Source organism: Monopterus albus, unplaced genomic scaffold, assembly GCF_001952655.1.
Source record: "Monopterus albus unplaced genomic scaffold, M_albus_1.0 scaffold9.1, whole genome shotgun sequence".
Classification (NCBI taxonomy): domain Eukaryota; kingdom Metazoa; phylum Chordata; class Actinopteri; order Synbranchiformes; family Synbranchidae; genus Monopterus; species Monopterus albus.
In genome coordinates this window covers 2651467-2663665 of record NW_018127889.1, presented here as the reverse complement: position 1 = coordinate 2663665, position 12199 = coordinate 2651467, and the positions used below count along the sequence as shown (strand labels likewise).

General features: G+C 40.6%; 1 protein-coding gene across 1 annotated transcript in view; it reads left to right on the top strand.

The window, feature by feature from the left end:
• acbd3 (acyl-Coenzyme A binding domain containing 3) overlaps positions 1-7048 on the top strand; it is an 8390-nt gene extending 1342 nt beyond the window's left edge. The window contains exons 2-8 of the mRNA XM_020589192.1: positions 1-134; positions 555-695; positions 889-1047; positions 1316-1490; positions 1792-2029; positions 2847-3134; positions 4723-7048. Coding sequence (XP_020444848.1) covers positions 1-134; positions 555-695; positions 889-1047; positions 1316-1490; positions 1792-2029; positions 2847-3134; positions 4723-4937 — 1350 coding nt within the window. The 3' untranslated portion in view covers positions 4938-7048. The remainder of the gene's footprint in view (positions 135-554; positions 696-888; positions 1048-1315; positions 1491-1791; positions 2030-2846; positions 3135-4722) is intronic.
• Positions 7049-12199: the final 5151 nt, after the last annotated feature.

Below are 12199 nucleotides of genomic sequence, written 5' to 3'. Positions count from 1 at the left end.
GGTAAGGCCTTCCACCCAACCTATGAGGAGAAGCTTCGACTGGTGGCACTGCACAAACAGGTGTTATTGGGTCCTTATAATCCTGATGCTTCGCCGGAGGTTGGCTTCTTTGATGTTCTAGGCAATGACCGCAGGTAACATCAGCAGACGTGTGCAAACATTGCAGTAGTTTAGCTGTGGTTGAGGAAATGCCTCTCCATTCAATGAAGTGTTAAATATACAGTATTCCAGTCAACACTTGAGTGTGCCTCTTATGCTTATATGAACCTTTGATGTAAGCCTGTGTCACTGCCATACACTGATTGCACACATTTTGTGTTCACAGTTATAAAATATGATTATGGTTTTACAAATGTTTTTGTTTTTTTCAGTGTGTGTTTAAAAAAGAAAACACTGGTTGCTACAAATTCTACAGATGTAAATTATCCATGTTTTCTTATTGTAAAGCAATAACAGGTCACCTAAAAATAAATTGATAAGTACTTAATTGCTGAGCCAAAATTTCCCTGCTGCCTCTGTTGTCTATTTACACACCCATCTCACTCTCTGTGCAGGAAAGAGGGGGCCTCCCTGGGTAACATGGAGAAAGAAGAGGCCATGGTGGAGTTTGTCAAGTTGCTCAACAAGTGCTGTAATCTCTTTGCTCCCTATGTCTCCTCACACAAGATTGAAAGGGAGGAGCAGGAGAGGAAAAGGTAATGTGGTCAACTTCTGTTCTCATGAGGGAAGACACTGCTGCAGTGTCCATATACAGACCCAAGTTCAGTTTGACCTGTGTGCAGCAAGAAAAAACATAAGCAGCAGGGGAAGTATTGAACATTTATTAACTTATGTTTAATGAACAATTTGCATCATTTAAAATGTCTTCATGACTTTCCTCTCCCATAGAAAAGAGGAGGAGGAGCGTCAGCGGCTGGAGGAGGAGGAGAGAGAGCGACAAAGACAAGAGGAGGAGAGACGGAGGCTTGAAGAGGAGGAAAGGCTGAGGAGAGAGGAAGAGGAAAGGAGACAAGCAGAGGAAGAGAGGCTACGGATTGAGCAGCAGAAGTATGTGTGTGTGTTTGAGTAATGTGCTCGGTCTTGTAAAATATCAGTTTGACTTGAGCATGACTTCAACATGCTCATCACATTTCATTGGCATTGATATCTACAGAGGTATTGTCTTTTGTGCTCTGGAGTTATGATAGGTTCATTGTCTGGCTCTAAACTGGTCCAAAGAACAAAGTCTCTTCTGCCTATTTTAAAACCCCACAGCGTTCTATTATTTCCTGTATATCCATCTTAACTAGCTTTACTTTTCTGATTTACTTCACAGACAACAGATAATGGCAGCACTGAATGCTCAGACAGCAGTGCAGTTCCAACAGTATGCTGCCCAGCAATACCCCAACAGCACCGAGCAACAGTTGGGCCTCATCCGTCAGCTTCAGGAGCAGCACTACCAGCAGTACATGCAGCAGCTCTACCAGGTCCAACTGGCCCAGCAACAGGTACGATGTTTTTCACTGATGGCGGGATAGAATGCCACTTTTTAAATTGTTTAATGTCAAGAATTTTTTTTTTTATGTGGAAGCTTTTAGTGGAGATTATTGTCAACATTTTCTAATAAATATTCACAGTAAATTGACAAGTAGCCAAGCATCAAAGATAACACTTCTAACAATAACAGTGCTGCCTTACATGCATACAAATGTCTGTAACAGCAAGAGTCTCATTCCAACTGAATTTTAGGTACTCAACATTTTTGATGTATGTCCTTACGCTCTTGACTTCCTGTTCCTTTCTTTCCAGGCGGCCTTACAGAAGCAGCAGCAGCAGGCTGAGTCAGTGATGCATGGCACCCTGGAATCTAACACCTTCAACAGTGGCGAACCTATCCATGTCTCAGCAGCTGGACCCTTATGTGCAGCTTCACCACCTGCTGGTGAGGAAGCTCCTACAGTCAATGGAGGCCAGTCAGATACATACTCGGACCGGGAGGCAGAGCCTGAGCCAGCAGAGGAGGTCTCAGAGAATGGACCTTTATTAGGTTGGTGTTTGTCTCCTATAAAATAACACAAACATACTTATTTACACAATATCTGATGGAGACTCTCAAAAGGTTGTAAAATGTGTTTTGACATGTTGCTGACTTAAAATGCCATGTATAATTATTCCTATTGATTTCAGCTTCTTACTTCGAAAGATATAGCAGCTAAATCAATGTAACTCTCTGGTGCTGCTGCTAATGTTTGGAGCTATTCAATGTTCCCACTGTCTACCATTACTGTAAAACGAACAACCAAATAAACTAAGTCCTTATAGAGTCGATGGAATGCAGTCACTCTCCTTTATCCACTCTGCTACAGGGCAGGGAGGTGGGGCAAGGGCACTCAAGCAAACAGTTTTGTAACAGATCTGAAACTTGATTCTTATCCTGTGTCCTTGTTGAAGGGCAGGGAGGAGAGGAGCTAGGACAAGTGATACATGATAGCAGCCTAGTTTTAAGTATCACCAAACCACACACTGTGCTTACACAAGATTAAGTACTCACACCAGAAATGAACAAGGCCTTGGTCTGATTCCGGAACATACATGATTCAAATGAATCCACTGCGGCCGGCTGCTCGCTCTCAGAGTAATGTTTAGGGAAAAGATTGATGGACTGATGGTTAGCTGAGCCTGTAACTCTCTACCTTTGATCATGCATGCCCTCTCTCTCTTTCTGTTTTAGACACAGACAGCACAAACAGATGACACAGTCTGTATATGCTCACAGGAAAAACAGCTTAATATTTTATTCCTACTTGGGAACCTGAAGATTTTTTTGATGTTTTTATAAAGAATCTCTTGTCTTTTAATCACAGCTGACTCCCCACCAGTCATAGCTGCTCCTTCCATGTGGACACGGCCACAGATTAAGGACTTCAAGGAAAAAATCCGGCAGGATGCAGACAGTGTGATCACAGTGGGACGCGGCGAGGTGGTCACAGTGCGTGTTCCCACGCATGAGGAGGGCTCCTACCTATTCTGGGAGTTTGCCACGGACTATTATGACATCGGCTTTGGGGTCTTCTTTGAGTGGACGGATGCTTCCTCTGCTTCAGTCAGCGTGCATGTGTCGGAGTCCAGTGACGACGATGAGGATGATGAAGGTGAAGTGTGGCTGGGAAGTAATGGTGAAATAAGCCTGCAGTGTGTCTGATGCAAATACTTTCAGGCATCGCAACAACATGTTGTTTTAAAACACAGCACCCGGTGAAAACATCAGCTTCAAGAGTCAGTTTTATTTACATTAACAAAAATATGCAAAGCAGTCTTTTTCCATGAATTGACAATTGAACAAATACAAGTTCTATAAGCTCACCATATTCTGCTACATATTGACATATTAAAGTCATGGTGGCTATTTAGTCCTTCCTTTACCACAGAAGCAGTTGCTTTGAACAGGATTTACTGTGTAATTCATTTACTTCTGTTGCTTCTCTTATCTAAAGGGAGTTAACTGCCTAGGCTTACAGAGAATATGTTATTATTATCTCATGTTCAAAAGTTGACAGTGCCATAGTTTTACATCCACTAGCCCTCCTCTGGTAGAGGAAGTCCTGCTTGTTGTTGTTTTTTTAAATTTTTTGTTTGGAATCCAGAACGTGAAGTTGGGTAAATGTGTAATTTTAGGAGCATTCCTTTCTGGGCCCTGCTCATGTATTGAGCCATGTACCTGCCCATCTTAGCTTCCATGTTGTGCACAGGCAGGTTATCCATACAGCTACATACAGCAGCGGATGCTTCAACTACATCCAAATGTCCACTTTAGTGTTCAGATTGATTCATCTGCAGTGTTTGTTTGATCTGCTGCTAGCTAGCATTAGCTTCCCAACAGTTCTTAAATTGAGGTGCAGATTCATTTTTCAGTCTGTCACTCTTGTCAGTGGGATCTCTACATCCACTAAGAGTTAGCCACAGTCATTAAAGTGAGATCTAAACAATTTAAGCAACTTTTTAGCCAAACAAAACAAGACTGTATGCAGGTAATCATAGTGCCTCCCTGCAATAATGGCACCCCCATCCCAACATTCAACACGGGATGATATACGTTCACATTCTCTAGTGGAAAGATATACGGCAATATTGTATGCGGTTTTGTCAATAAAATTAAACATTAGCCTTTAGCAGATAAGGCAGCCATTTAAATCTTCTGAATGTCTGAGAGTATACCAATTGTGTGTGTGTGTGTGTGTGTGTGTGTGCGCGCGTGCGTGTGCGCATTTACTCTACTGTCGCACTGTAAGTTTTGCATGGGAGGGCTTGTCAATTGCTGTCGTAAACATCATGTATCGATTTTATAAAGTTCATGCAACATGTTACCATACAAGTAAGAGACTCTGATACTTGAACTGCTCTTTAATGGCGTAAGACATACCCCATGTTAGGACATATCATACAGCATTTTAATTGTGCCTCAGTCTTGAGCATGCATTGGGCAGTTTTAATTGATGAAAAATGTCTTGTGCACTTTTTTTTTGTTTTTTGTTTTTTTGGCTGAAATAAAATTCTATGCTTGACTTTTTTTTAAATAAAATTTATGTGCAAGAGTTGCAGAAAAGTTGAGTGCTCAAAATGCCTTATTGTGTGCTTGATAGCATTATTGAGGAAGGACATAGATAAAATGAGCATTACGCATTTTTCGAAAATCTCTCCTGCTTTCCTCCAAAACTTTATACATTGTTCTTGTGCCCACAGGTGATGCTCCTGGTGAGGAGGAGAAAGTGAAGAAGGAGGCAGGGAAGCCCCAGGTGGATGAGATTGTGCCGGTATACCGGCGGGACTGTCATGAGGAGGTGTACGCTGGCAGCCACCAGTACCCTGGGCGTGGAGTCTACCTACTCAAGTTTGACAACTCCTACTCACTCTGGCGCTCCAAGAGTGTTTACTACAGAGTCTACTACACCAGATAAGCCTAAATACAGACATAAGGGGGAGCCAGGGCGTGTGTATGTTCATATATGTGTGTATGTAGGTGGAGATCTCTGTGATGGCAGCCTGTATGTGTGTGTGTGTGTGTGTGTGTGTGTGTGTGTGAAGGAGAAAGTGATACCAGACCTGTTCTGGAAAAAACCACCAGAGGGTGACAAAGAGACAAATTTAGAGCCCCAGCCTGGAGATCAGACTGATATGTATGTACTGTATGTGTATGCGTATCCCAAGATACACCTTGCTAGATCTTGTCATTGAGCCCTTGGAAGAGGAGTGTGTTTTCCTGTTGTATATTCACCACCTGTCCTCACTGTGCTCACATAGACCAAGCTTTGCTCTCATATTGTTACTACTTTTCACCCCGGGCTCCTCTTCAGTCACCAACCCAGCCCGACACTGGTCAGCTTGGCCTTGCGGCTGCCTCTGCCCTGGGTGAAGCTTTCATAACCATGAATGGAAACCTGTCAAGTCCAGCACTCTGTGAAGCAACGTTTCCTGTTCGGTGGTCATAATGGCTGTTTATCCCACAAGAACACAGACAGTGTTGGGGGAAAAAAAATCTAATTATATTGCAAATGTACTTCATAACACTATGCCTTTGTTCTGCAAAAAGCTTCTGGTCTTTGCCAAGTCACACATTAAAACACCAGTGTACACAAACTTCATCATCCTTTTTGATGCATATATGCTACCATGCATCTATAAAGATCTGAGGAAGCAATGCTCTTTTCAGCTTCTTGCCATGCAGAAACAGTCTGACTTCAGCCTTTTATTTCTTCATACATTCTGACTGACAGAGTGTACCAGGGGTGGTGTTTTTTTAATGGCGTGTACTGGCAACATTTATCAAGGACGGGCAAGAACTCATTGCATGGTTTTTAAGTGAGTGAGTACATGTGGTAAAATATGGCTGTGGCTCTTCTGGCTTTGTAAACTCAAGCATTTTGGTGTGTGATCCAGAATAATAAGTTTAAAAACAAATCACTTAATAAATATTTGTTCTTACTTTCTCCTTTCACCTTTAAGCAGTTGTCTCAGTGCTTCTTGACGGCCTTGTTTGTATGGTTACACCACATGACTATTACATTAAATTAACAACTGTCCCTTGTTCTGGAGTCTTTATGAATGAGTGGATAAGAAGATGGTACATTAAAATGGAAATTATACTACCCTGCAGGTTTTTGTGTTAATCATTCAGTGTGTTGGAGTTGCTGTAAACATTTATGACACACAAGTACACCTAACAAACATTTTTTTGTGTGTGTTTGTGAATTGGAGGCCATTGCGCACTGTTACATCTCTGCAGTGCTCAAAAATCCATAAAACAAAATAGTGCTTCTGTTCTGTTGGTCATCTCATATGATGTGAAAAAAAACTAACATAGACTTGTCTTGGGTGACATTTTGGCTTACTAACTGCTTAGTTGTGACACTGAAATGTATTCAACTTACTTTTTGAAGTTTATTTTGTTGCCATAATTAAGATTATTTCTTTTGATCAGTTTCATATTGCATGTTTTGTGTACCTACCACCTAGGTGCATTAGGAGCAGTTGCTGTATTATCTGTGTTCTGCCTGAATCTGAACGATGGGTGTTGAATGGAGAGTGTGTTCACTCGGCATCAGTGACCTTTGGTTTCACTTCATCACACTTGCTGAGCTGTATTCTTATATTTTCCTGTGCGTATGCAACCAAACTTTAAAGGCACATTTGGAATGATGTCCTTGCTGAGTGTGAATTGATCAAATTTGTGTAACAAAATGTCACTACTCATGGCTAAACCAAGCCATAAAGAAAGTTCAGTTTTCTTCTGATGTATAATGTCTGTTCTTAAGTATGTTATTGCTCACCAAATGGTTTGAATTGACATGTATGTAAATAATTCTAAAAAGGTGTTTATGTATTGGTTTTTAGATGTGGAAGAAGGCTAGGGGTTTGAGAATCGATGCACTGTAAAATATGCTGAATGAGACATATATATATATATATATATATCCATTTTAGCCCAAATGAAAGTCCAAAACTTTTAGAAACTATACAACTGTAAGACTCTATTGACATGAGAGGTAAAAGCTAATTTTTCTATTGTTTTGATTTGTTTGGAGATTTTATGAGTTGCAAGATATTTTTTGCGCATATATTTAATCTTGATTAAACTTATGTTCATCTCTAGAACTTGGGCAGTTTGCTTACCTTTACATTTTTGTTTTAATGCCTTTATGTACTAAAGGAGAAGGTGGTCATTTTCTGTATTAACAGTATTTTCCACACTCCCCATACAAGGACTAACAATGAATTGCCTCTACTGACTGCTAATGTCTGTCAGTGTGTCAGTTCTGGCTTAGCTTATTCATCAGTGCCAATAGACCTCCACTGTTGTTTGAAAATGTTTAAAAACAGAAGCGAAACACACCACTGTACCGGGTGACATGTTTCCTCATCACAAAGCACAAGACCCTAATGTTTGTTAATATTATCCAGAGAGCTCGTGCATGGGCCCTTGACTCTTGCTTATTTCAGATGCTGTAAAAAGTTATGGCTGTTAGGAGCTTTTGGGGTAACAGTTTTAAAAAATGTTGTTTCACTGTGTTTTTAATCATTTTTCAACAACAATGGAGGTCTATGGAACAGATGAATAGGCTAAACCAGGACTGACTGAATGACAGACAGTTGTGAGAGGCAAAACATAGTTGGTTTTATTCTCTGTTTAGTGAGTGTTTAAAATACTGGAATATAATAATAATACAGAAATGAGCTGCCTTAACATTTAACAGTTTGTGTTTTAAAACTGTGTCCTGAAATCCATCCCCCCCATTATCTATACAACTTATCTTATCAAAGGTTGTGGAAGGGCTGGAGCCAATCCTGGCCAACATTGGGCGAGAGGTGGGGTTCACCCTGGACAGGTTGCCAGTCTATCACAGGGCTGGGTCCCGAAATCTGTCATAGATTTACTGTCTTGAAACAGATGAAGAGAATTAGAGGTTACTCTCAATAGATGTTTTTCACAAGTGATGCTTTATCCTGTCATACCTCAAGCATCATGGGTGGATGTAATTAAATTAATGAACCCCATAAGCCATGCCTGGTAAGTCAGGACCACAGCCATAAAATAAAATAAAGTCAAACCAAGAATGGATCCCTGGGGGGCACCATAGGACAGAGGCATAGTAGAGGAGATGGAGTCACCAAGGCTAACAGAGAAACTTCTGTCAGATAGATAGGACCTAAACCACTGCAAGGCTGTACCAGAAACACCTACGGAATGTTCAAGGTGGGAGATAAGGATTTTGTGATCTACCATGTCAAATGCTCTAGAGATCTAAAAGCAATAGTGCAGCAAAATCTCCTGACTCAGTATGTCATTAAAAACTTTAAGGAGTGCAGATTCAGCGCTGTGGTTCAGTTCGGTGGCTCTGTATCTCAAAAGCTGCATTTCCTTATTCGGAACCTAATGAGCAGTATACCCCGTACTTCCCTTAACCATCACCAAGCAGTTTTGCTTTGATTTTCCACTATATTTTCTCTCTGTTGGTCTCTGTTTAGAGGAGGGAGGGGCTGCTGCCGTCTCACACATGCAGTCAGCTGTGTGTTTACAACTGGTGCTTGTGATGCTAATGCTTGAGGTATGAAGATGCAGACATTTAACCAATCACCGGTGACTGCTCTGCATGCACACACCTCCTTTCCCTTCGCGGTCCCTCCAAAGTGGGTCGAGAGTGGTGGAAACAAACACAGAACCTGTGATGAGTGTCACTTGTTTCATTAGGTTCCTATAATGGAAAAACCCCTAAGATACCATGCCTGTCTAGAAAACATGGAAGTTGTGCCAACACTGCTTTTTCCAGGTGTTCTGATAAAATCAGGAGTTTGGAGATAGGTCTGAAATTAGAAAGGTTGGAGGTTTCTTAATTTGCAGCTGCACTATGGCATGCTTAATGACTAATGGAACACTCCCAGATATCAAACTGCTTTTTAAAATTGTCAGAATAGAAGATCTGACAGTATCAAAGATCTCTTTGTGAAGTCAAGGAGGGACAACGTCAGTAGAGCAGTTTGCGGGTTTGAATTGGGTAATAATCTCTTTTTAAAGGGAAAGAAACACTGGCTCGAACTGTGTGAAAGTGATAGAGCAGGCAGCGGTGGAGTGTGGGTCAAAGGTAGAAGGACTTTGTTCCTTAATATTCACAACCTCCTCAACAAAAGATTGACATTTCTCACAGATATCAGGTGTAGCACCTTTAAAGGCAAATTGAGGAGGATTTAAAGCATTGGTTATAGTACTAAAAAGAATATGGAGCTTATGGTAGTTATATTTATTTCAGAAAAATATTTTCTGCAGTTGGTGTTAAAATGAAATAAAGTTAGTTTTATCCAAATTCAAAAAAACTATATTACTATCACACCATTTCTTTATCTTCTCAAGTTCCTGTGAAACCTGTCCAGAGAGTTGCTGTAGGTTTTCACCCGATGCCCATATGGTAGTGTCATCAGCAAACAAAACCACCTTCACTAAATCAGAAACCTTGCATATATCATTAATGTATAGTATACATAATTTAGGTCCCAAAACAGAACCCTGAGGCACTCCACATACAATATCCAGCTCACACGATTGGTATTCACCCAACCTCACAAATTGACGATGTCCTGCCAGTGCATCTCTTCAGTAAAAATCACAACAGCTGACAACTTCATCTCTGACCATTTAATCTACTGCACATTTATTATATACATCTGTACTTGTTTTAATTGAAAACAGGCTTTTGTTTTTGTAGACAGGATTTTCTACGGCGTTTTTCTAGTAAAATACAGCCGTGGTGGGCGGTATTGACTAACGGAGATCTACGGTTAAAGTCGTGATTTTATTGAATTCTAGTATTTTTTGGGTGGGCGCTGTCAATGTCGAGTTTAACAGAAGACTTGTATGACGTACAAATAGTTATAGTTTTGTTATATCCTGTTGTCTACACAAGGTGGGATTAAAATTTAAATATTTTCAAATGGAGTTTGGTGCCACTACGCTTATTGCCTGCTACTAATGCGGGCTAATTTCGGCTGTGTAGGTACCACAGGCTCGTGCTTTTTAGCTCTAAATGTATTTTGAGTTTGAAGGGTTCTCTGAAATGTACCTCATGTGATTGAACCAGGTTTTTTAGAGGCAGTTTGATCCACAAAGAGAGCAGGTAAACAGTGAAAACGTTGCTGGCTCTGTTTGTTTTCCGCCAATGAAGCTGCAGCGCTGACACCCTGAATGTATTAGCTCGATAAACAGTTTTTCGGGTTTCTTTAAGCGCCAGGGTGCCACTCTGTGCTTTCACACTCCTTTTACTTGGGTAAGCACTGCTGTCTGTATGCTTACCTTTTGTGTTTTTCTTTCTAAAACTAACAAATAAAGTAAATGTCAGATGCTTCCTCACTATTTTTGACGTGTTACAATAATCTGTCGATTAATCAATAATAAAAGTAAGTGTTAGTTGCAGCCTTAGTTTGTTCACCTGTAGATTTAATGATACAGTACAGATTTGTTTCTGTGCTGCACTCCTGAAAATTGTTTTTAAAGTAAGATTGTGTTGGGTTAAAGTGCCGACTCTCGGCTTCAGTCTGAAGCTTGTTGCCCCATAAAGTCCTCTTTTAGCCTCCTTACAGCGTGTTCATTCATCACCCTCCTATAGAAAAGATTTGTTTTTGGCCTTTCATTTCTATACTGACAGTCATAAACCAAAAATACAGGTAAATGATCACTAATATCATTTATAAGTAATCCACTAGACATTTTGCTGTCAATATCATTAGTAAATATATTATCTATTAGTGTTGCATGCTGGGTTGTTAATCTATTTGGTTTTGTAATTTTTGGGTATAAACTACATCTATATAATGTGTTAATAAATTCCTCAGTTGCTGTGTGCTTGTTAGGATTCAACAAATCTATATTAAAGTCACCACATATGAACATTAATTTATGACTTATTGACGAATAATTTTCTTCCAGCCAGCTTTCAGTGGTGTTATTGATTATGCCTGTATTTTTATCCTGTTCTGACATGTCAGCCGCCGGGCTCCTGGCAGCTACCAAGTGGAGAATGTTCAAAAGAAAGGAGAAAAGTGAGGCAATGTTGGGGAATGTGAGGTCACTAAAATGGCAATGGAACAACTAAATGCTTTTAAGCCTGTTCCTTTTTCTACCAGTGGTGAATGTGTCATTCTCATGCTGCTTTCCTGTCAAACATTTTGTGTTGAGCCAAGGACAAATGAAGATGTTACTCATGTAACAGGATGATTACATTGTCTTCGCTGTTCTCCGTGATGCACATGGGATGTCACAATATTCTGAGTTAGGGAGTTAGCAGCCAGCAGTCCTGAGGGCAGCTGTAGCCTTTTAGTTATATATTGAGTAACTTGTTAAACTATTGCCTCAGAGTGCACAGCTTAGTAACAAGAAAAAAACTTACTGGAAATACTGGCCTGGATTTAATGTCACAGGATCCTTGAAGTTGCTGTGTCCACTTGTAGACACCAGGGGGCACATTAAAAAAGTGCAACACATTTTGCTAACTGGAGGTAGCTGAAGAATCCACTGAACCTGTGGCCTCTATATTTTAAAACTGAGCTATGTAAATAGTGTGTTACTTGATAAGGGGTTTGTTCTTTGGAATTTGAAGCGCAGCGGCAGGAGAAGTGGCGATGGTGAAATAGACACAGACCCTGGACAAACATGGGTTTTGCACACAGAGAGAAGATAAACAGGAGACAAGTGTTCAGAGAATGTATCATCCAGGAGTTGCTGTAAAAGGCAGATCAGACGCCTGGTTACTATGTTTTCACTATAGAGATGGGGCCAACACATTGCTGTTTAAAATGACTGCAAATGCTACACAAACCTTTTCATTCTTTTTTTTTTTACCTGTTAGCTTAACTTGTGAAATATCAGAAAATCAATCCCCCAAACAGTTTCAGAGTCAGCAGATAGGCTAATAACAGTAATGCACACACCATCAGGTTTTTCTGCTGTTAGCATTAACTCTAATTATAAACAAGGCCTAAATAGGATATCTGTGATTAACTTTTGTAAAAGTTAGGTTAGCCATGTTAAAACAAAACAGAGAGTGGTGCTGGCCCACATTCAGAGCAGTATACCGGGCACCATGGACCCCCTTCAGTATGCCTACCGGCCCAACAGAGCCACCTCAGATGCCATCATGGCTGGCCTCCACTATTCCCCTTTCTCACCCGGACAACG